The sequence below is a fragment of the Mya arenaria genome, chromosome 7 (assembly GCF_026914265.1).
Source record: "Mya arenaria isolate MELC-2E11 chromosome 7, ASM2691426v1".
NCBI lineage: Eukaryota > Metazoa > Mollusca > Bivalvia > Myida > Myidae > Mya > Mya arenaria.
The window spans coordinates 44863343-44890219 of record NC_069128.1 but is presented as its reverse complement, the minus strand read 5'-3'; the positions used below and the strand labels follow the sequence as shown (position 1 = coordinate 44890219).

Below are 26877 nucleotides of genomic sequence, written 5' to 3'. Positions count from 1 at the left end.
TGGGAACATTCCCAAAATAATCGGTACTATGCCGAGAGATTTTCTAAAATATTCTTCAACTATGAAAAGTAACAAATATTTGGTAATATTCCCCAAAAATATGATAAACATTTTCTGCTAGGATTCTGAATTTAATGTCCAGGTTTTCTGGGAATATTACCAATTTGATCTTGAAAATTTGGTAACATTACCAAAACATTTTGAAAATATTTCCGAACACTTCGTAGTATAGTATTGAAAGTTGTGGTAGGGGTTTCAATATTTGTGGGAACATTCCCAAAATAATCAATACTATGCCGGGAGATTTTCTAAAATATTTTCAGCTATGAAATGTCACAAATATTTGGTAATATTCCCAAAAAAAGTGATGAACATTTTCTGCTAGGATTCTGAATATAATGTCCAGGTTTTCTGGGAACATTACCAATTTGATCTTGAAAAATTGGTATCATTACCAAAATATTTTGAAAATATTTCCAAACACTTTGTAATTTAGTATTGAAGAGTTATGGTTGGGGTTTCAACATTTGTGGGAACATTCCCAAAATAATCGATACTATGCCGAGAGATTTTCTAAAATATTCTTCAACGATGAAAAGTCACAAATATTTGGTAATATTCCCAAAATAAGTGATGAACATTTTCTGCTAAGATTCTGAATATAATGTTCATGTTTTCTGGGAATATTTCCAATTTGATCTCAAAAAGTTGGTAACATTACCAAAACATTTTGAAAATATTTCCAAACACTTTGTAATATAGTATCGAAGAGTTTTGGTGTGGTTTTCAACATTTCTGGTAATATTCCCAAAAGTATCCATAGTATGTTGAGAGGTTTTCTAAAATTAATAAAAACTAGGGGTTGTCACACTTATTTGGTATTTTTTTCTGAATTATGAACATTTTCGGCTAACATTTTAAAATTCGTCTTGGAAATAATGTCCAGGTTTTCTGGAAATATTACCAAAGTTAATCTTGAAATTTCTGGTAACATTACCAAAATCTTTCGGGAATATTACCAAACATTTCAAAGTATAGTATTTAAAGTTATAGTGGGGGTTTTAACATTTTTGGGAACATTCCCAAAACTATCGATATTATGCCGAGAAATTTTCAAAAATATTCTTCAACTATGAAAAGTCACAAATATTTGGTAATATTCCCAAAATAAATGATGAACATCTTCTGCTAGGATTCTGAATAAAATGTCCAGGTTTTCTGGGAATATTACCAATTTTATCGTGATATTTGGTAACATTACCAAAATTATTTGAGAATATTACCAGATGAACTGAAACAAACTAATTCAACAAAAAGCCTTTGAAAACTCCACAAATAGTTTATGTAGGACCAAACAGTTCATAGTATAGTATTGAAAACTGGGGCTTTTCAACATTTTTGAGAACATTCCCAAAATAATCCATATTATGCCGAGAGATTTTCTATATCATTCTTAAACTAGATTAGTCACAAATATTTGGTAATATTCCCAAAATGAATTACGAACATTTTCCGTTATCGTTCTCAAATTCATCCTGAATACAATTATATTATCTTGAAATATTTGGAAACATTACCAAAACTTTTTTGGGCATATCAAAAGATGAATTGAAATAAAATAATCCAAAAGAAAAAGCTCCACGTGGGCTGCTGTAGGACATGAAACATTCTGGAAATATTACCAAAATCTTCATTGCATAGTATTAAAATTAACAGCAGGTTTTTCAGCATGTTTGTAATATTCCCAGAATAATCTAAAGTATGACTAAATTGTTCTAAACATTTCTAAAACATGCAATATTCGCAAATGTTTGGTAATATTTCCAATAAAAATATAAACATTTTAAAACAAGAGATGTTTGTCAAATATTAATCCCCACCACCCCCTGAGCGCCATGTTGTCAGGATTATTTGAACACTCGAAATATGCATGGACTTAATGACAGCTGATTGGTCATTGCCATTGGATGACTTTAAGGCAGTTTAAAGAGTATGACCATTCAAAGTGTGAGGATAGTAGACATAGTGTTCAATCGTGTTCAGATGATAACAGATATTTGCAGATAAAATGTGTCCTCTTAGAAGGGAATAAGTAAATACGACAACATTTTAATGGCGAATATGAGTTATGACCATGACGTTTGACTCTAATAAGTGTTGATTGATAAGAAGACATAGATTACATATTCCTGGTTGTTTAAACCTACTAGAATGTTATTTCAGTATTACAGGTATGTCTCTTGCAATTTTACAATTTGACAATAATTATTTTAAATACAAGTGTGGACATTCGCATATTATGATTTAAAAAAAAAAACACAGAAAAGAACAGAACAGACGTTTATAAGTCATATACATCAGAACATCGTCTAAACACATACACTTAGGTTTTTGATATCAAATGCTTGTACATGGTTAGTGGTATGGTTAAAGACACAAATATGTTGACGTAAAGGCAGCAGTATCAGAGGATGAACTAAATTAATAATAATAATAATAATAATTATTAGGAATAACATTACGAATACATACCGATTCTTTAACATAATCGCAGAGCTTAACCAGCTCATATTTATTGACAGAGTTAAATATATTTCTGGGAATATTACCAACTAAATCTTGAAAGGTTTGGTAACATAACCAAAACAATTCGGGGATTCTTCAAACTTTTCCAACTTCCAGTCAACTCTACAGTTGAAATCTTTCGTCTATACTTTTTCTCTAGCCCTGATGATCTGGCTCTGGGATACATTGCTATGAAAACATCATCTCCTACATGGCTGTAGACGTTGCACTTCCCCTGTTTTCTTAAGCTTTAATAACCTCCGAACTGGTCTGCCTTTTCCTGTTTTACTTGTCTGAAAAATAATTATAATTGATAAACATTATCTATGAACTTTTTTACAAGCAATTAAAATTTAACACGGTGCATAAATATGAACTGGTCTGCCTTTTCCTGTTTTACTTGTCTGAAAAATAATTATAATTGATAACATATCTATGAACTGTTTTTTTAAGCAATGAAAATATAACACGGTGTATAAATATGATCTATTTGTTTATTGTTCTTTATTATTTAAAAATAATACATGACTTTATGGGGTAACTTAATTGTAAAAAGGACAGTTTCTGCAGCAAATTTTCCCATTTTTGCAGGCAGTTGAATACATACATGTATGGGTTTCTTTGGTGTTGATGTATGAAGTGGCTGTGTGGGTTCCTCTGGACTAACAACAACCAATGGTTCATCGGACTCCTGAATTAAACCGTCATTTTAGTATTGTATCATGACTTTTTTTCCAGTTTTACTCCTTTATGTGCAAAATTAAATATAATGTCAAGAGTTTGTGCCTTCCAAACTTATCATTCTAATAGAGGCTACACAGGGTCACTGCTTATCAACATTTCTGTGATAATGATCTGAAGCAACACATAAGCCACAGTCTTATAAATACTCCTGACTGCCCAGCTGGTATTCAATTCCAATGCACATGTTTTAAACGAGCTGTACATCTTATTTTTAACTTTTTTGTCGTTCATTAAATTTCATATGATTCAGTTAACTTGAACTTTTAAGTTGAAGAATTAATTTTGTTGTATACCATTATACTTACATAAACAGTTTAGAATGATCTCTATTTGTGGGATATTATATATTTTTAATAATAAGAGCTATCACTAAATGTCATGAATATCCCCACACGCCCAAGTCAACTCATTTTAAATACGACCTCGTATGACAAAATTGAAGACCGAACACAAGCTATCGCCAGTTAGGCTGATAAAGAAATCATACGAAAAAAATGACTTAGATGTCCCTTTATCAATTTCAAGAACTGTAAAGAAAACATTGTGATTTCAGTTTTAACTTTTAATTTATCAATTAGCGTAGGCCAATTCTCTATGTATGCAAATATTTACCCAATTCTCAAGATCATTTTGATACATGCAAAAACTCACCACAAGCTTAACACTGCAGTATCAGTCAAAACAGTCAAAACAAAGATCATCTGGGAATACACACATTCAACAGCCCAGCAGGATGGCCCACTAAGTGGTAATTAATTGACTGGTACAATTTCATGGTGATTTCATGGACTGATTAGCCTTTTTCCTCAAAATGAGGAGTAAATGGGAGGCAATTTCTCTGAATTGTAGAGCGCAATGGACTAATTTTTATTTTTCGCCAACTACCTTAGGATAACGGCAATCTACATGCCAATGGTACTTACTAAAATATTAAAATTCTAACCCTTGTAGAAAATTAGTTTTCAGTTTAACCGCACAAAAGCATATATTTATAAACCTATTGACCACTATACACAAGGTTATGAACACTTGCAATCCTACAGTTAATGCCGCTACTGAGCATCAAGCTGATGCTCGGGCTTATCAGTGGAACTTATCTAACATAACTGTAAACTGACCACTTGACCCTTTCCCTGCTGGGAGCTGTTTGTCTGATTAATTTGTGAGTAATAGCTGTTCTTGTCTTGAGATTTGGGCCATTTTATGTTAGGATGTTTTTCTTGGTATTTCAACTTTCGCTATCTTGATTATTAAAATAATTTTATTACCGAATGCTTTTGTATAAATTTTGTATATCATAGTTATTATTATTATTATTATTATTATTATTATCATTATTATTATTATTATTATTTGTTTTTTATTATTATATACGGTAGTCCAAAATCCACTATACTGACGTCCATCAAGTATCATTGTGCAATGTTTAAATGACGTCATAAAACAAGTTTGTCATGAATGTAACATTTATTACGAAATCATGTATCTTTTAAGTGATTTAAACCATTGATATATATATTAATAACATGTCGATCCGGAATGTCTTATTTAACTGTTGTTGATGTTTTAAGATATTGATTTCAGTCAGTAAGCGCCTCGTGCGACTTGAGTCGAATTCCATCTCCCTTATCAAAACGCACTACTAATAAGTTATTACCCTATTATAAGATGCTTTAATATACACATATTTTTGCTTTTTCGCAAAGAGAAAATAATATGGAGAAAATATATATTTCTGGAAAATGCTCTACATACATTGTATTACAGAAACATGTAATAAAAGTTCAGTGACTGCTGTGATTAAAAATTTACATCAACTGTGCATGTAGGATTGCAAACGATCAGAAAAAGTTGGATAATTTTAAATATTATATTAAAATAAAAGGAGTCATATAACGTTCAAATATACTGGTATGATATCAAAAGTCCGGACATGGTGGTTTAAGATACAGTATTGCTTTGTTGTGATCATTTCTCATATGATATATATATATATAATATGGAAAGCTTCCATGAAGTGTGTATAATGTTTAATCACTCTTCTAATGAAGAATGTTCTCACACAACAATGCAAATTAAGAAGAGAAATCTTACAAAGAAAACAAACGTTGATTTAACTGTGTCAGTAAAGAAGATTTTAATCGCTGTTTCAAAAGCTATATTTTCGGATATGAATTTTCTAGAAAATTACATAAACTAAGATACACAACATAAAGAGGGCTTATATAATTCACATGAAAAGTGGGCAATGATGTTTTTTTGAAATGCATTTTAGCAAATACCACAATGTCAATGTATCAATAGAAACCTATGAAAGTTCAGTTTCAACATCAAGGTAATATAGTGCTCAGATTACAAAAAATAAGTTGTAAGCTGTGTTATAAGTAATAAGAATATCTAAGTACATCAATGTATGACCTTATTTTTTGGCAAATGGTTAAAATATTACATTTCTTTTAATATTACATCTTATGCCCCCATAAAATGGGGGGGACATATAGATTTGCCCTTGGTCGTCCATCGTCTGTCTGTGATTCCGTCTGTAGGTAATATGCCAACTTGTGTTACTTAAAACTCGATTATATTACCTAAAGTCCAGAAACCTCGGGCGTTATTTAGGTAAGGACGTTTTGCATCTCGGGTTTCGTGTCCCACTGCACTTAGTAAAACCAGAGTTATTATAATTTAATCAAAAAAGTATTTCACCTGAAAACATACGAACCTCAATCCAAGTGATGACTTCAGAGTTTACAAAATTTAGACTTTATAATTATGAGACTGTTAGCAATTGGATAATGTTGCTATGATTTAATACGGTTGAATTACGCTTAATCATCCTAAAGTGAAAAATAGCAATGTATCAAGTTTGCAGTATTCTTTTCTTGTTCCAAAAATGCAGCAAAAGAAAGTATTAATTTTCATTTGTTGTGAAAATTGCGAAAAACATATTCTTTAAATATGACCATATATAACAAACTTCATTATAACTGCATTATTGACACTGTAAGATATACATGTAATACATAAATTATTATGTTTTATAAAACCTAAATATCCATTTCATTCAATTGTACATTTCATTGGGTATAATAGGGTTGATATTGATACTTTTGTAGTAAGTAGACAGCTAACGTTATCTTAATGAAAAGTATAAATAAAACTCCCATGTATAAAGTTATTCCGTTCGAAATTAAATCAAACGATAAGACTGAATATATTTTTTTATTTACTTCAATGTTTCATTTCTTTGCTATGGAATCAATGATTATGTTGTTTTTTTCATTTTCATAAACAGTTTAAAACTAGAGTAAATGATATAAATTGCTTTTCTATAGTCATCGTGAATTTTAGTGCAGAAATCGTACTGAAGATGCTCTCTGATAAATATCCATCTGACCCCAAAACTGACCAGGGAAGAGTGGTTAATGGGCCCCTGCTGACAGAAGTTGGTTATCTCAATTACATGCATAATAAACACCTAGCTGTGAAGTGAGGCTTCCAAAATGGACCAACATCCAGAAACCTGGCATAAACTGTAGGACTGCTTGATATGGGCACATTGAAAATGATCCATGGAATAATCAAAACAATAACTGGTAACATGAATCGTATCTTGTTAACCAGTTAGAATGTACTTATTTAATGGAATTCATAAACACTTACTAGATAACCAGTTGAAGCTAAAGGCCAAAATGCATTTATAAATATGTGGTAACACGAATGTTATCTGCCGGTAATTATGTTCCTAATTAAGTGGAATTCGCTAACCATAACTAGATAACCTGTTTATGCAGCTAAAAGGGAAAAAGGTGGCAGTTCCGAGCACTTTGATGCCAGTTTTTAGTATTGTGATATTTATCTTACAGAGAACAGTTTCTATTAACTAGATAGCTTGATAATTATCGCATAATTAAGTGGTTAACACGAACAACTCGCAGACGTTAACAGATTATCTGACGGCAGTTATGTTCCACCGTATGTATCAGATACATGAGGCCGATAACCTATGTTAATCATTTTGTTATTGTGTAACTTGTAAAAGTCAATCTCTGGAATGCTTTGATTGTGCAAACATTAGCTCCTACATCCTTTAAAGAGTCACATCAGTTATAAAAAATGTATAACTAAATAAATAGTAACAACATGATGGTTTCATAAATGTGCATATATACTTAATTATTGAAAAAAGTATACATTTACACGTTTAGTAAATGCATGCAAATAACATTTAATGAATGTAAATGTAATACACGTTGTGAATTGAAGAATCACATTTAATTACATTTTAAAAAATATTGCATTCCTGAGAGGACAATAGGAAAACATATCAACAGCATAACATAAATAACTGCACCTTGTTATGCATGTAACGTGGAAGAATACTCCTCGTATTGCCCTTTCAAGAATGCAATACTTGTTTAATAAATACTAGCTAAATATTTCTGAATCATGTGTTTTTGAATTTCACTACAAAAGCTTCATGATACTAAGTATTTCTTTTTTCTATTTTACATCGATTGAACTGAAAATGTCCATCGATTATATCAATTATCCCTCTCAATGACTGAGTCCCGGGTCATAAACAAGTAGGCCAACCGCCTTTATTATGGGACCGTATAAATCAAAGTCGTATTTTCCTACCGGGATTCAAACCAACGACCTTAATAGTCTGGCACCCAATTAGCCGGGTATAATGCAGGAAAAACAGGAACAAATCGTTCAAAGTTCTGATTATCAAACACTCAGCCATTTCTTAATTTCAAGTATGCCTCTGAATCACGGTATTGGGTGAATTATAAAAAACTCTATAGAGCATTAATGAACAAAATATCACAATAATATAATGCGCATTCCATTAACATGAATTCCATGCGCATATAATCAAATAGCGCCTTTGCGCCGAATCTAATGATTATGATTAACCGAAGAAAATCGCATGCGTAAAGTAAATACAAATTGCAAAAACATACTCCTGCGCTGGAAATATAAAAAGCCGAAATGTGCTTGAATTTATACTGAAATAGTTCTTTTGTAATTTTTGAAACTTTGATTTACTTAAATAAATAAAAATGACGAGTCTGAGAACGTCAGTGTAACTGATTTGTTTATTGTGTTTATTAAAGTTCAAAAGCAATGACCCTTAAACAACAATCATACTGCAGACACTTAAAACCAAAAGTGAAAGTAAATTGCGCAGTAAACAATTAAATATTTTAAAGTTGAAATAATGCCATTATAGCTAAAAAAACACCCGTTCCGTTCTATTGCATACAAATAAAAGTTTGTAAAAGTCTGTATGACCTTTCGATTTCTACAGATAACAACAGGTAGTGAATACTCCGAAACAATACAACTTTTGACATCCATCTGATAAAGAAATCAGAAGAGGTAGGCAGACATTATAAAATGTAAACAAAATTGTTGATCTAAATACACACATTAAGAGTCTAAATCACTCAAACAAACTATAAACGTCACTGGCAGTATACATTTATTAAATAACAAAAAAATAACAGTTTACCTTTAGGCTGAAGATAAATTCATCATCAAACTCAAAAATATGCTTTGACAAATCCTGAAAGGTCAAATATTATAATAATTATAATAGTCTTAAAAAACCATTAACTATGTTAAGCATACATCATACATATTCATGTACTTAATACCGTTTGATCAAATATCGTTATATTAGTAAATGGAATTACGTAGCATTATAAAATATAATGTTAATCTAAATCGAGCATTAAGATAAATTCCATGGTGTATTCAATACAAACATTGCTTTTAATCTGCCTTTACGACATAAAGGTTAACTGCTTTACATAAGTAGAGTTATTTATATAAGAATATTTGAGTAAAACATGTAAAGTACCTGAGCATTTAAAGAGGTTTCCATTTCCTCAAGGGATATTCCTAATGTGTTGGTTTCTTCATCAATGACATCTTCCAAAGAAATGTGTTCTAAAGATATTCCGAGATAATCCATTATTGATTTCAGCTAAATATTGTGGGAATTAGTTTCAATTAACTGATAAAGTTCAACAAAATTTAAGCAGACTATCAACGTTGTGTATCCTAAACAGTTCAGTCAAAATCAATTTTATTTCACATTTTAGTAGTCATATTGATAAATCACATTCTGGATTGTTGCTTATTGGTGAATTATATCCCTCCGCAAATTTCTTAATTTCTAGACATTTGCCTTCAATCTTGAAGCTTCGTTTTATGACCTGCTGATGAGCAGTTATAGGCACTTGAACAACTGTTGCGGATTTCAAGACAAATATTGATCTGATCTTGACACTAATGGGCTTTGCAATTACAAGGGTAATATCTGACATCAAGCTGGTGTTACTGAGTGTTTTAACTGGTAAAATAAAACAAAGGTTTTACTATTGACTGATTTTAGCGTCAATCTAGTCCAAACTTATGAAAATAGGCTCTGGACTGAAAAAATATATATCTGGCAACACATTCAATCATAATAATGTTAGCTTTTGACTAAGCTGACAGTACAGTGACTAAAGCTGAAACAAATGACTAATAAGCATGGATAACAAAAACCTTTTCCCCATTTCTTGTCTCATACAGATCGCATTGCAACTGCATAATGTCAAATGTATATGAATGGTCAAAGGTAACATATTTTATTATCTGTTTAATTTAACACAGGTTATTGTTAATATGAATGCACATTTGTATAGTTTTGGGTCATCGGATCGATTTGTTGATTTGTTGATTGCCCTTACAGAAGTATACCAACCCTTCAGGTAGCTCATAGTGGTTAAGCACCTGACTTGCAAGCAGGGGGTTGAGGATTCGAGTCCCGAGCTGTTTATAGCTGTGTATAACCAGAACTCGTTATGCCCTATATTGTATCAGCCCTACTTAGTTAAAAAGCACCATCTACAATTTTATTTAACAATACGTGTACATTATACTCATCTCCCTCTATATATGCACTTGTTTTCTCTTTATTCAACAGCATTGATACTGGTACTGTTAGAATGGGCGCTACCTAAGTAAATATCAAACAATATATCTTGTACATGTAAGAACTTGAATTTGATTGAGAACTCAATCCTTCCGTCTGTAATTTCAAAAAAGAAGTCGATTTTAAATCGAAACAATAACAGGATAAAACTGTTTTCATCCGTCTGATCGCGTCAATTTGTGGTGTATGCTCCTTTTCATAGTTTCAGACTAAAAGCATGAACATTGATATTGATATATGTGTATGTTACACGTGTAACTTATCACAGACACAGCTAATGGAAGTATTAACATCATTATTATAATTGTTATACGAACGCGTTTTGATGTGCAACACAATTTTTTAAATTACTTTATGTACAGCTCAATATCATAAAGCATTAATCATTGAAGGTCATTAATAGCAACTTGATAATGCAGGACGTTATATGTATGCGTGCGTGTTTGTTCGTTCATCGGTCCATATGTCCGTGCGTATGTTTCTTCTGTCTGTTCGTGTTCTTTTTTATATGGATGTTAAAATGTAGAGTTCCAGACACATAACCTTAATCTTGACATTGTTATATTCATATAGACATGAATATACGATAAACATAAATACAAAGACGACCACGTCGTCAATGGTTGCGACAACAATCAAAAGGATTATGACAACGGTGATGACAAAATGAACATGATATTGAAGACAAGAACTATTACGAATCTGCTGATAACGATGAAAATAATAATGATAACAATAATAATTTAATGATTATGCTTATGATGATGATTAATATTATTATATGTATTATCACGTCCAAAGAGCATTCAACTTTAGCAATGGTACGTCACATTGCAACGAACAACGGTGTTCAAAATATTGACAAGAAAATATGTAAGAACATGACTTTTAATTTTTTGCCGAAAAATGTTTGGTTAAGTGCAAACAGAATAGAGACATAATAAAATTGGGACTTTTGCAATAAAACAAAGTGCCATACCAACTTTAATTAGATACATGTACTATGTTTTAAACTACACGATTGTTCCAATTATACTATTAAAGTCCGAAATAAAATCGATATTGTAGTCACATGAAATAGGCGTCTATACGACGTCTAAAGAAACACGGTAACTTAACTGACTATTTAACAGTTAACATTTTAGATTTGCTCCATTGCAAATCTTCTTCTGTAAGAATAAAGCTTGGCAGATAAACAACTTTTATAAAATACTTCAATAAGTATGATCGAAGAAATATATATCTTAAAGAAACTGTTGTTTTCCATTCATTATCAAGATAATAAATTGGCTCCCCGGGAGGCCGCTGACAAGATTATTTCAATATTGTACAAAATTAGCACAGGGACCAGCGTTTAAAGTAGATGAACCAATGTTAACGTGTATAAGAACTCTTGCACAAGAAAAGATGTTTGATTAATGACTTCATGTATAAGTCTTCAATGTGATCTCATGATGACGCAAGTAACATAGATAGTCTTAGTAATCTGTTGCAAACAAAAAGATTGCGTATGCCTTAATATAATAATACATATGTATTACAATTGCATCACCGTAAAATCAATATAACAATTCACTAGAGTGACAGGTACATTTGTTTATGTTTCAAGCATTGGTTTTACTTATCATAATAATATTACATTTTGATTCAGTGCGGCGAGTGCCTTTACTATGGTTAATTTAACGATTCTCATTTTTCGTTGGAAAAATCTAGGAACATACTGAAAGATTAAGATGTTAAGAAAGTGTATAAGCTTTTTCACCAGTCAATTTGTAACCACACCCCCTCCCACATATCCGGCGGGATAGCCGGGGAAATGGGCCGTATTTTTACCTTTCAGGTAGCCCGGTAGTGCCGGGTGAATGAGATGGTTTTGTCTTTGCGCCAAAAATAGCCAGGAATAGTCTTTACTTGGGTGCGGGGGAATTTTGCGAGGATTTTACCACTAGTTTTTCCCCGAAGGACGGGGATCATGGCTGGACCAAAAGTCAAAGTCCCCGCTAATCCACGGACCTGGGAGGAGGGGGGGGGGGGGGGTTGGGGCGTGGTTACAATTGACTGGTGCATTACGTTGATATACAAGTATGCATGCAGTGTCTATGTAAATGAACGTTACCTCCGTAATATTGAATGCAGCAAACGTATGTTTTAGGTACAATCTATGCATTACTATTATTTTGTAACCGTAAGTAAACTATATATAATCAGCAGCATAAAATTACAAGTTTTCGTTTCAGAATTTTTTTGATATTCATTTCTTTTTTTAGCATCACATTTACACTTTAAGAACTTCTTATTGTTGCGTTTTCATCATCGTACTGTTATGTTTTGAACATCGTACTGTCCTCTTTTCACCATCGTACTGTCGCGTTTTGACCATCATACTGTCATGTTTTCACCTTCGTACTGTCACATTTTCAACATCGTACTGTCATCATGGGACTGTCGCCTTTTTGCCATCGTACTGTCATGTTTCACCAACGAACTATCATGTTTTCAACGTGTAATGTCATGTTTTCACCATGGCCTTTTCGCCATTATACTGTCTTGTTTTCACCATTGTACTGTCTGATTTTCACCATTATACTGCCTTGTTTTCATCAACGTACTATCATGTTTTCACCATCGTACTGTCATGTTTTCACCTTCGTACTGTCATGTTTTCAGCATTCGACTGTCTTCTTTTCGCCATCTTACTGTCTTGTGTTCACCATTGTACTGTCGCATTTTTACCATTTTACTGTCATGTTTTCACCTTCGTACTGTCATGTTTTCTACATGGGACTGTCGCCTTTTCGCCATCGTACTGTCTTGTTTTCACCATCATACTGTCGCCTTTTAATCATTTTACTGTCATGTTTACACAATCATACTGTCAGGTTTTCACCATCCTGCTTTTATGTTTCACCATCGTAATGTATTTTCTTCATCATGGGACTGCGCCTTTTCGCAATCATTCTGTCTTGTTTTCACCATAGTACTGTCGCGTTTTTACCATTGTAATGTCATTTTTTCGCTATCGTACTGTCATTATTTTCATCATCGTAACGTCATGTTTTCACCATCGTACTGTCGCGTTTTCACCACTATACTGTCAAGTTTTCACCATCGTTCTGTCATTGTTTTCATCATCGTACCGTCATGTTTTTGCCATCGTACTGTCATGTTTTCACCAACGTTCTGTCATGTTTTCACCATGGTTATGTCATGTTTATGCCATCGTACTGTCATATTTTCACTATCGTAATGCCATGTTTTCACCATGGTACTGTTACCTTTTTTGCCATCTTACTGTCATGTTTTCACTAACGCACTGTCAGGTTTTTGTCATGGTAATTACATGTTTTCACAATTGAACTGTCATGTTTCCATCATGGTACTGCCATGTTTTCACCATCGTACTGTCATGTTTCACCATCGTACTGTCATGTTTTATCGTACTGTCATGTTTTCTTCATAGAACTGTCGCCTTTTCGCCATCGTACTGTCTTTTTTCACCATCATACTGTCGCCTTTTCACCATTTTACTGTCATGTTTTCACAATTGTACAGTCATGTTTTCACCATCCTGCTTTTATGTTTCACCATCGTAATGTATTTTCTTCATCATGGGACTGCGCCTTTTCCCAATCATTTTGTCTTGTTTTCACCATAGTACTGTCGCGTTTTTACCATTGTAATGTCATTTTTTCGCTATCGTACTGTCATTATTTTCATCATCGTAACGTCATGTTTTCACCATCGTACTGTCGCGTTTTCACCACTTTACTGTCAAGTTTTCACCATCGTACTGTCATTGTTTTCATCATCGTACCGTAATGTTTTCGCCATCGTAGTGTCATATTTTCACCAAAGTTCTGTCATGTTTTCACCATGGTTATGTCATGTTTATGCCATCGTACTGTCATATTTTCACTATCGTAATGCCATGTTTTCACCATGGTACTGTTACCTTTTTTGCCATCTTACTGTCATGTTTTCACTAACGCACTGTCAGGTTTTTGTCATGGTAATTACATGTTTTCACAATTGAACTGTCATGTTTCCATCATGGTACTGCCATGTTTTCACCATCGTACTGTCATGTTTCCCCATCGTACTGTCATGTTTTATCGTACTGTCATGTTTTCTTCATAGAACTGTCGCCTTTTCGCCATCATACTGTCGCCTTTTCACCATTTTACTGTCATGTTTTCACAATTGTACAGTCATGTTTTCACCATCCTGCTTTTATGTTTCACCATCGTAATGTATTTTCTTCATCATGGGACTGCGCCTTTTCCCAATCATTTTGTCTTGTTTTCACCATAGTACTGTCGCGTTTTTACCATTGTAATGTCATTTTTTCGCTATCGTACTGTCATTGTTTTCATCATCGTACCGTCATGTTTTCACCATCGTACTGTCGCGTTTTCACCACTATACTATCAAGTTTTCACCATCGTACTGTCATTGTTTTCATCATCGTACCGTAATGTTTTCGCCATCGTAGTGTCATATTTTCACCAACGTTCTGTCATGTTTTCACCATGGTTATGTCATGTTTATGCCATCGTACTATCATATTTTTACTATCGTAATGCCATGTTTTCACCATGGTACTGTTACCTTTTTCGCCATCTTACTGTCATGTTTTCACTAACGCACTGTCATGTTTTTGTCATGGTAACTACATGTTTTCACAATTGTACTATAATATTTCCATCATGGTACTGTCATGTTTTCACCATCGTACTGTCATGTTTTCACCATCGTACTGTCATGTTTTATCGTACTGTCATGTTTTCTACATAGGACTGTCGCCTTTTCGCCATCGTACTGTCTTTTTTCATCATCATACTGTCTCCTTTTCATCATTTTACTGTCATGTTTTCACAATTGTACTGTCATGTGTTCACCATCCTGCTTTTATCTTTCACCATCGTAATATATTTTCTTCATCATGGGACTGCGCCTTTTCGCCATCATTCTGTCTTGTTTTCACCATCGTACTGTCACGTTTTCATCACGGTTATGTCATGTTCATTCCATCGTACTGTCTTGTTTTCACTATCGTAATGCCATGTTTTCACCATGGTACTGTTGCCTTTTTTTGCCATCGTACTGTCATGCTTCACTAATGTACTGTCAGGTTTTTGTCATGGTAATGTCATGTTTTCACAATCGTACTGTCATGTTTCCACCATGGTAATGTCATGTATTGTCATGTTTTCACCATAGTACTGTCATATTTTCAACATCGGAATGTCATGTTTTCAGCATGGCACTACTGCCTTTTTTGTCATCGTACTGTTATGTTTTGGTCATTGTACTGTCATGTTTTCACTTTCTTACTGTCATGTTTCCATCATGGGTATGTGGGATTTACATCATAGATTGTTTTGTTTTAATAATCGTACTGTCGCGTTTTCACCATCATTCTGTCATGTTTTTACCATCATACTATCGCCTTACGGTGCGCATGCACATAAAATAATTTGCCCTTCATGTGAAAAAAATATCGGATACGATCACCATCATTGTAAATCTCCAATCATAATTGCGTCAAACTTGATGAAAATAATACAGTTGTATAAGAAACGTCTCGTAAACTCATCGGTCGTTTGAAAAAAACTAATGATAGCACAGCCCTAAAGCAAATGGCACAGTCTGAAGTAAAATGACGTAACGTCATATTTACTTTATAAAAGCACCTGCCTTTTTATGAATAATAATACTTCTACAACACTTCCTGCTATTGGATCTGCTACTACTACTACTACTACTGCTGCTGCTGCTGCTGCTGCTGCTGCTGCTGCTGCTGCTGCTGCTACTACTACTACTACTACTACTACTACTACTACTACTACTACTACTACTACTACTACCTGCTGCTGCTGCTGCTGCTGCTACTGATACTGTTACTACTACTACAACAACAACAACTTCAACTTCCACTACTATTACTACTCTTGCGATCTCTATTCTGACTATTTGCTTGCTCATGCTGCTATTCTGTAATACAACTATTCCATTCGGGATTTAACGTGTTTGAGAACCAAGGCAACCATAGAAACCCGAATATGTCAGTCTTATACGTTGTATTTTTAGAACAAAAACATCTGAAATAATATTCCACAAGCACAACCTAAAAGTTTTTTTCCGGGAAACCGACCCTCCGTAGCAAACTTGGTGTAAGTATGATGATTATTGAACATCAAATCTATGATAACTGAACTATTATTTTGGGTACATTGAATGCTATGTAAAGTAAGTGCAAATGTGCAACATGATGATGATGATGATGATGATGATGATGATGATGATGATGATGATGATGATGATGATGATGATGATGATGACGATGATGATGATGATTATGCGTATTGTGATTATGAGAATGTTGATTATGATAGTTACGATAATGCCACATTGGCGACAATTTTTACAATAATACAAATCACAATGCGACGACGATGACGTCAACTAAGATAATGATAACCATATCACGACGCAACATGACAACAATGATTACAATGATTATGTGATGACCACAACTAAGATAATGATATTTATAGTAGCAATTAGGTAACAACGACATTTATGCAAATCATGATGCAATGATGACGTGAATGGTGCTAACGAGGTTATAATGCGTAGTTGCTGTTGTTTTTGATGTTGATGATGATGATGATGATGATGATGATGATGATGATGATGATGATGATGATGATGATGATGATGAAGATAATGATCTTCGGTTGAAGATATATTTCAAAGACACGCACCCCTGAAACCAACATGTTAGCACTTGGAGGGGAAATCTTCTATGCTCATGCGCACCGGAAGACAATAGAACAATGATTATAACACGACAATACGATGATGACTTCATGACAGTGCGATGATGGAAATACAATTGTACTTCAATAAAAACGCGATAGTACGATGATAAAAACACTATAGTGCAATAATGATTACACGACAGTACGATGTTAAATACAAGACAGTACGATGATGAAAACACAAGAGTACGATGATGAAAACGCGGTGATAACAGCAGACAAAATAATGAAAGAAAATTAACATGCATTAAAAGAAACCATCCTTTTATACTACAGTTATCAATTTCCAAGAAAGAGTCTAACATTTGTTATTAGGGGTCAGTTCCCACCAAACCTGCTCTATCATAGTTTATTACGCTGTTAAACTAGTGACTGGCTGATTTGATTATCCATGCTGGTATATAGTAGTAAAATTATGATAGTAGTTGAAATAATTACTACAGTCCTATGCAGACCGCTGTTTGTTCTTACTGCAGGATTGACCAAAGTTGGGGGATTTATGGAGGATGGATGACTTGCTAACTGAATTGCCAATCTCAATAACACCTATAATAAACACCTAAATTATTTAATCATTCACTTCGTTCCATCAGATAAATGCTACTCAGTTGCAGTCTGAGGATTGAAAAATGCGTCTCTTTGTAAAGTCAAGTTCTGGTTGACTTGCCGACAACAATGTACAAGCACATATTACTGAAAATAGAAAACTGGTTAGATAATAATAGCCGTCTCCCCGGCAATCTGTCCATTTCGATTTTTGTGTGAGTGAAATTACAAAATTTTGAGCGACTCAATAAAACTTCATATATTAATTGATTACGAACAATGAGAGAGAATACGAACGCTATTTAAGTATTTTGAAGTATATTTGCATCATGTTTAATTTTAATGAAATTGATAAAAATATGTTTTACTTGGAATATTGATGATTGATTTGATTTATTTAATTTAAACACGATTAGCTCAACTCTCATGAGTTATACACAAATACACCTTTTCGAAGACGTCATCATATCAGAAAGTTTAAATGGTTTACGGTTAAACAGACATTGTTATCCTTAAAGAATTCTTTATATTTCACACAAGTTAACTACACCATGATATAAATTGGTAAAACATTTCTTAAACGAGGCACTTTATGCACTATAATCAGTTGGCTTTGACACAAAGCCCCTGGGATGTAAATGGCAATTAAATTTTGGCATTAACTATCCAGCCACCAGAGTGCTAGATCTTAAATTACCCCAATGCCATGCTTAGTTATACATCATTATGCTGAACAAACTTGCATCGCGTCAGTGTCAGTGGCTAGCAGGGGAAAGTCTTATTTTGCATACGCACTGCCCTCTCCATTCCTAAGTTCACTGAGCAAGCGCATGTATGTAAAATGGAATTTTCAATGAAGTGGAGTTTTGATGGTCATATCTTCCAAACTATAGAACAAAAATTCAATGGAAGAGTAATCAAGCATGTTCATTGTGGCAGCATTGGTTGCATTAAGGTAAATACTACTATAGTTTTGTTTATTTGTAAAAAGATATGATTATTATGGTGTTATTGCCTTTAACCCTTTGTAAAAGCGGATGCACAGTTTTAAAACAGTTGCTGCCTTCATGAAACAGTGTAAAAAATACCTTTGTCAAACAATTTTCCACATTTGCATTCCTTACACATTTTACTAATTTAAAACATATAATTTATGTTTGGCTTTTCAAACAACATTAGTTTTTATTATCATCTTTCTATCAACAAATTGCAATGCTATAATTAAACATTTATCAAGTATTATATGAGTTGATATGAGCAATTTGCAACTAAGTTTTGCCACGCATATTTTTACTAGCAAAGTTTATAAACGCCTTTTAAAAAAAAATATTATAATAATAATATCATATAAAACTTTTCACAAGCACTAGTTGTGATGATTATATTTATCTTGTTTAAAATAAATATCTTTCACAATTTTCCACAAAACAGGTTTTCTTTGAAGATGATGAAAGCATTCAATGCAAGTTAGAACAGTTTATTTCCGGTACGAAGCCAGGATTCAGGCAAAGCAGATCCCTGTTCTTGAAATGGTTAGATTTCAAGGTAAAATTGTTCAATGTATGCTCACTTCGCCCATTCTTAATAACTTATAACTTACTTCAGGTCGTCTAACTATTTATTAGTAAAACATTTTTATAGTAAAAGTAACCTAAGCCTTAATCACAGGTGCATTACGACACAAGGTGGTTTACATTTCTGTTACGCTTTGTGACTCTGGCTCATATACTTATAAAAAAGTGACAGTTGCACTTTCCTAATCACGACTTTTTAAAGTGACACATGGAAGCCGGGCAAATACCAAATAATTCGTATTTTTGTAATGCAGCATTTTTGGCAATTTTTTTTACATAATTGGACTTCCTGTTGTTGTTCTGTTTATTTAATTAGCGCAACTAGGTATCTTTTCTGAAGTTTTTTAATGTTATATTTGTCTAGTTGTTCTTTTGTCATCACTATTTCAATTTATTTAAATATGTCATGATTTTGAAATGGATCGTCTGTAGCGTTTGCTATGAATCCATGTCAAACATCCATTTCTTTGTATTTAGATGTATAAAACTAAATTAATATCCGTGGTTTGAGGATTGTTAAATGGTGTTACAAGGAATGATAATATTTTAGGCACACCTGTGAACAATCTCTTTGCCCAGATTATCACTACGAGCTCCCATACTTTGTTGTATTTCAGGGATGCGAGATGCAACATATATCCCGATATCAATCACCTCGAAAAGAAGTGCATCGCTAAAACGCGGCAAATAAATGAGGTATAGTACCCGGATTGCCAATATAGTAATGTTTTAAATGTTTTTAATTTGCTGGGAAAATCACACACAATAAGTTGTAAATACATATATAACAAGCAATTTCTTTTCACACGTGTGAAGACTACATGAGATAAATGTGAAATTCCATACATTATTATGTTGTTGAATAGTATAAGGGTTTAATTGTAATTGTTTTTTTTTCAGTTACAAGGGGATATTCAGAATTTGAAAGAAAAACTGGTAAATAAAGACAGGCAGATTGCAGATATGCAGGTAATATGCCGTTAAATCTTAAATGCTTAAAATGGTAAATGTTTTAAACTATTTTGATTAATTATTGACATGTCTTTTTATTGTATCGTAATATTTCCATTTCTGTTAAGAGACCTTGTCGGTGTTCAATTTTTAATGTAGTGTAAATAAATAAGCATAGGCCCTCTATTTTGTAACAAGTATTTCATTATATATGAACAACCTTATAAAGAACATTTTGAGGCCGTGAACACACTGTAAATCCAAGTGTTAAGTTTAAGAACATGATTTGAACAACCAAATGCAACAGATATTGAACGCGTCTTTCCGTTCAAAGAGTGTTCTAAACCTTAACACTACTGTTCAATAATTGAACATCATGTTCAATATTTAACACTCCCAGTGTTAAAAATTGAACACCTCAAGTGTTCTATAAATTAACACCGGACGCGTTCAAATTGCATGCAACAGATATTGAACACTTAGAACACGTTCAAAGGCAAAGTGTTCAGCTTTGGAACACATAATGTGTTCAAAATTGAAGTTTTCGTAATCTTGACAAAATTGGAAGTGTTCAAATCATAACACCAGTGTTCAAATACATTTAACACCAGTGTTCAGATGGCATGGTTATAAAAGATTGAAATAAAACATATAACATAAAAACAATTTTATTCAAAGGGATTGTTATAACAGACACAAACAAACCCTAAATGATATTTCTGAAATCATCACCCAACAAACGAAAATCCACATAAATGGCAGAAAAATAATACTCAAACAATACTTTATAATTATTCACGCAGCTTGTTTAAATACATTTTACAATAAAATTGACAATTTCACTGTACATGCAACATACAGTGATACTGAAATGTTTCATTTATTAGTTAAAGGACAACAGGTTAAGCAGTCTATAATAAAGATCCAAAAAGTATATATTTTATAATATATTATATACACTGTATTTCAAAAATATATGACAATACATGACCAAATCTGCTATCCTTAGAATCAATTTTTTAGTATCACTATGGCATTAAAAACATAATGTGGAACATTTTGTAAGATAAATGTCAACTCAAAACCAAACAGTAACAAATTATTGTTCATTTGATGCCTCAAAAATCGGTATGAACAGTTTCGAGTGATACAATTATTTCTCTGACATGGACTAAGTGACATTCATTTGAAACATTATGCAGCACAGTCCATTTTGACAACTTATGGTCGATACACAGTTCGTTGTTAACTTACGAATATTGCCTTGATTTCAAGTTCAAAGTTTAATAAGGCTCATGCAAATACACATGTTTTTAAAAGATTCATGGTGAATAATTAAATGAAGATTGGGGAAAGACATTATTTTTACATTTGGAATATAACCTAAAACAGCTATACAAATAACCATGAATATATAGAGAGCAATCATAGAGAGGATAATTGTTTGTCAGTGTAAGATCATAATATATTTCACCTAGTGAGCACCAAAAGTTATATTTTACGAGTGGCTTAGCAACGAGTGGTATATTCACTTTTGGTGTCCCAGCCCTGTGCATGCTGACACGTTTGTTTAGGTTTGTAGAGTGGGCTAAACTTTCAAAACCTTCAGTTTGAATTATCTCAAATTGATATTTGCATTATTTTCAACATTGCCATATTGTTTATTTCACTAACTTATGTCTGTAAACCACCTGAAAGCATATAATAAATATATTCAGGGTTATTTTTCTTGCTGTTATTAGATTATATATCGTTTATCAAAGTATTAGATGGCTTAGCATGTGTCCTGTCCTGGGCCTTGATTTTATCGAAGAGTGGTCTAATTTTCTTGCAAAAGAACTTAAATGTTTTAGATGTTTCTCTCAGAAAAGTTCATTAACAATGAACTGTTGAAGGAAGCCCAGGAACATGGCAATAGGTCTTGGGTAATCAATGTCAAAAACATAGTTTACAGCCAAAAGATCGTCTCTTGTGATGTAAGCACAGTTGACATCTCCTTTTAGGATCGTTAATGTAGGGGCTGTGCCGGTTTTCGATTTCTGCAAGACATCTATTTCTGTGTTCGCTTCACACTATAAAAAATGAGGAACACTGCATATCAATTTAACGAGTATGTTTCAAAATAATCATTCAACCATAATTGACAGCAAATTCTAGTGATCAAATTATTGCTGTTCATTCTTAAAACAGCAACAAATGCCACCAGTTATTCCAACTTGGTTTCTGCCAATGCTATAAATATATATATATAAACATGTTGATGTATAATATGGTCAGAATTAAGACTCATTTCCTTAATTTAAGCTGTAATGTACTGAAAATTGCCATAATTACCAGGGGTTTCAAATGACTCAGCGGGTCTATTGTTGTAGGACTACCTGGATACTTTCTTACAGTCCCTTCTATGTATTAACTGTATGCATAAAAGGATTACCTCGCACACTTGAATTGTGGGTTGATGGCGTTTTGTGCCCTTTTTCCCCCCGGTCAAACTTCGTCTCGCTTTCAATTAGCTGCAGGGATCCAAGGACAATACTCCAGATCTCATTTCGTTTCTGGAATGATGGAAGTTGAAATAATTTCTTTATCAATAAAAACATGCATTTATTTCCTTACCAGCCCTAATATGTTTTGCAGAGACATGTGTATTAACGATGTAATAAGTCAACACTTTTGTCATTTAACCATTGAATACATTGTGAACAGACAAGAATGAGAGAATGTCCTATATATTTAATACTTCTATTTTACCTTTGAGTAGCCCGCACCAGAACTTCTGTTTTCTACAATGTCTGCAAATTTTCCCCAAACATCTTCTTGAACGCATACAGCACCTTAAAAAGAACTTATTTTTGAAAAGGTGTACAAAACATTTAGACGAATACTTTGATCATGAACTTTTAAACTGCTTTACAAATAGTTTGCATATTGTCTATTGTAATTTGAGAATAATAATTCATTTCAATACTGAGAGCACTTTTTATGTTATGGCACTAGCATTTTCACAACCAAGCAGATAAAAAGGCAAGGCTGTTATAACAGACTCCAAATGGCACTGTGAATGCATGAGTATAAAGGGGTGCGTTTTAACTATGCATGCAGTATCTGTTTGTTTGGAAAGTATGATTAAAAGTAAAAAATATGGTCTAAAATTACCTTTCTTCTATTCCAATCTAACACGCTCTGTTACCCAGAATTCCATGAACCGGTTGCGCTATTTTTAGCTTTGGCTTTCTTTGTGATAACGGCTGGTGTGTTCAAGATTGGACGCGATTTGAACGCTGGTGTTCAAAAGTTTTAATTCAGCAAAATATTCGTTCAAATTACTCATTTTCAAGATCGTTTGTAAAATATGATATATTTAAATATAATTTATATCCACTTTAAAATCTCCTGAACACATTTTAAAGGCAATCTTTATGTCAAGGATTTTTTGTACACTTGAATCGTTAAGAATTTGAACACCAAAGTGAACACCCGATACAAATTAATCAAATGTTTACACTTATTTGAACACGTGTGTGTTAAGACTTGAACACTTGTACGTTAAAATGTCTAAAATTGAACGCGTCCGGACGCGTAAACCGTCCGGTTAATTTGCAGTGCATATATTTCAGGCATACCAAAACAGAATGTATGCAGAGAATGATAGTCTAATGATCAAGAGTGAAAATGGCAGAACAGACAGCAGCAAGGGCAAGGGCTTCCCTACCAAAGGTACCGTTTTTTACATGGAAATAAATTATATTCAATGAAGCTCGTTATTTCTCATGATTATTATGTATATGTGCATGTTTATAGCTTCAACTTAAATAACACATCAATAACTCCACAGCCTCTAACCACATACATAAATGCCGCATCTTATCAACCTAGAAGTAAATGGGGTACCTATTATGACCATATTCCTTGCATTTGTTTTAGCTCGTCTGTTTAAGAAAGATAAGCTTACATCATGAAAACGTGTTAAAGTTGATATATGTGTAAGATGATTGACAAGTATATTATAATTCATAGTAAACCAAAGGGTCAACATTCATAACTCATGTAGTTCTTATTACTAATTTGCATTTTGGTAAAATATTGTTACACCAGCAAACAATGCCAGATTCGATAAGGTTTGTTTGTGAAGAAATACAACTTAAAACTAGGCTGAATTCATTTATTACATATGACTGATAATATTTGATAGACATACTTTTCTCCTACCTCAGATAAGTAGATCCAAAGATTTGGCCATGCAGGAAATTAGTATCTTGCCCTCGGGCAAAGATAAAACAAAGACCCGTATGAAATACAGTTGAACACTGCTATTCCGAACACCGTTTATCCGAATTGATCGCTGTTGTTTTTTTTTTGGTCCCGATTTTACTCCTACTTTGTTTAACTAAATTTTTAATCCTTAACCCGAAATCGCTAGTCCGAATTAATCGCTATTCCCAAGTAAAAATTACGGGCCCGATTTGGTATTTCACACCTATTTATCAATTCTTATTTCGAACCTTATCATGTCATAGTTTTTCACACCATACTTCAATTACACTAGGGCATGGGCTTGGGGTGACAATGGAGCACAATTAGCGCTTGTTAAAGAATGAAATTGAGCACGCGTATTTTACAATCATCGATGTCAGAAAATTAGCAATTCATTTAGGTGATGTAGTGTGTATATAATTTCTGGTTAACACAACATGAATATCAATCGAAAATACGCATTGCTCACTTAACCCGCTACCGAATAATCCGTACTATGTTCCGAATGCATACATGTGCTGTCAATTTGTTTTAAACGTTTTATGTTTTAATAAAGAAGTAAAAAAAAAGAATTATTTGTCATTTAGTACATAATAAATCAACAAATATTTTTGTATATCACTCAAACCGAATGTATCATATTGGTAACGTGTAACCGAAATTGCAATCTTCACGACTTAGTATATCACGTCATCTATTATTCGCGAACGCTGTCAATTTTATGAAAGTTGTTAATCCGAAATATCGTTATCCCGAAATATTTTTGGGTCCCTATGATTTTCAATTAACGGTGTTCAACTGTACATTTTATTGTCATAAAGAGTTCCAGTAAAAAATACATTTTTACCTCATTTTGTTAAACTGAGATGGGAGAAAAAGCATATACCATAGCCGCCCGTATAAGAAAGGTTCGTCCCAACACTCGCTCAGGGTGTTCTGTAAAAACTCAGCTAACCTCGAGTAAACCTCCTTTCCACAAAACACCCGACGCACAGGTTGGTAATGAACCTATCTTACGCTCTCGGCCATGTAGGATACTAATAATAACGTTGATACGTAATCGAATTAGATAAACACTTCCAACTAAAAAAAGAAATTGCCAACCGCAAAATTAAGTTAAAGTTATAGTTCAGTAGTTGTAAAGATTGTATGAAAATAGTAATTGAATTTAAGAAAAACAACTTATACATGCTAAATTATTAATGTTTATTTTCCATGATTTCTTTACCAAAGATAACTGGCAAAATCTTATTTTATGTAACAATTATAACTGAGCATAATAAATGATTTTAGTAATGAACTGAAACTTTCCTACCAGTATTCAAATGAAAACTTGGCAAGTGGCATACATGTATTGCATATCACATTCATGTTGTATGCAAAATAATAACAATATGCAATATAATACTCAGCCATATTCATGAATTTGGCAACCGAAGAAATAGTGCAAAAAAATCATACATACTTAAGAGCAAAGTATACTTTTGCAATTGCTTTAGAGCCCCGGTCCTGTGGTTAGACCATATACTTTAAAATCACGCTGTTGCGCATTCGAATCCCGCCTCCGTCCAGCATATTTTTATTATGGTTTCCCCACCTCTGTTTGTTATATGCTTTTCATCAAGTTAATCGTTATTTTAGTACAGCAGGATTCAAAAATATATTTTCAGACAGCAGAAACTGAAACTTTAGCCGAAGTAGCAGACCATATGACGGTATGTTCAAGTATAAATACAGAAATATAAAGCCATTTGTCTATTAAAGTATGAAACATTATATAACAAACCATTTGTCTATTAAAGTATAAGACATTATATAACAAATATACTGAACTTAAAATGATCATTAATTGGATTTTGGCTGTAATGGCAATATGTAATATACACTGTAATTTTAAGAATACACCACATCTATAAAATCTAGGAAATACTTATATGTTTGGTTCGTCTTCGGGTGGCAGTTGTGGAATATACAAACCAGAGTGTGTATATTGGAGAAATGGAGGGAAACATGATGACTTTTGCCCGTCGGCCAGTCGGAAAACTAACAAGTTCTTTCAACGTAAAAAATAAACAGAGCGTGATTTTGAATCCCTTGGACAAAATGAAAATTAATCGTCGATTTTTAATTGCAAAATTCGAAGGATGTAAGAAAGACAACGTAATACAATTATCGGAAATTCAGATTCAACTTATAAATCAGTCCGTAGCTTCGTATTGTTCCAAACAAGCTTCAGACATCTAAAACCTCATATATTTGGTATGATCATAAATATCATATAACAGTGTGCCTGTACATATCTTTTAAACCTTGTTTTTGTATTTCAGTAAGCTTACATTGTGTTTACAGTTTGTAAATATTTGTACATTTTATGATTGAGTTATTTTTTATTTACTTTTGCTTTGCCTTAAAGCCTATTTTATTT

The 26877-nt window shown here is 33.0% G+C and overlaps 1 protein-coding gene across 4 annotated transcripts in view; it reads right to left on the bottom strand.

Moving 5' to 3' along the window:
* LOC128240323 (uncharacterized) overlaps positions 1 to 26877 on the bottom strand; it is a 62358-nt gene that overhangs the window by 9084 nt on the left and 26397 nt on the right. The window contains exons 8-9 of one of the 4 annotated variants that reach the window (XM_052956925.1): positions 9182 to 9270; positions 8850 to 8884 (exon numbers count right to left, since the gene is read on the bottom strand). The exons of the other annotated variants lie outside the window; for them this stretch is intronic. Of the exons in view, the coding sequence (XP_052812885.1) occupies positions 9223 to 9270 (48 nt within the window). The 3' untranslated portion in view covers positions 8850 to 8884; positions 9182 to 9222. Of the gene's footprint in view, positions 1 to 8849; positions 8885 to 9181; positions 9271 to 26877 lie in introns of those variants that run through there. 4 annotated transcript variants of the gene reach the window in all.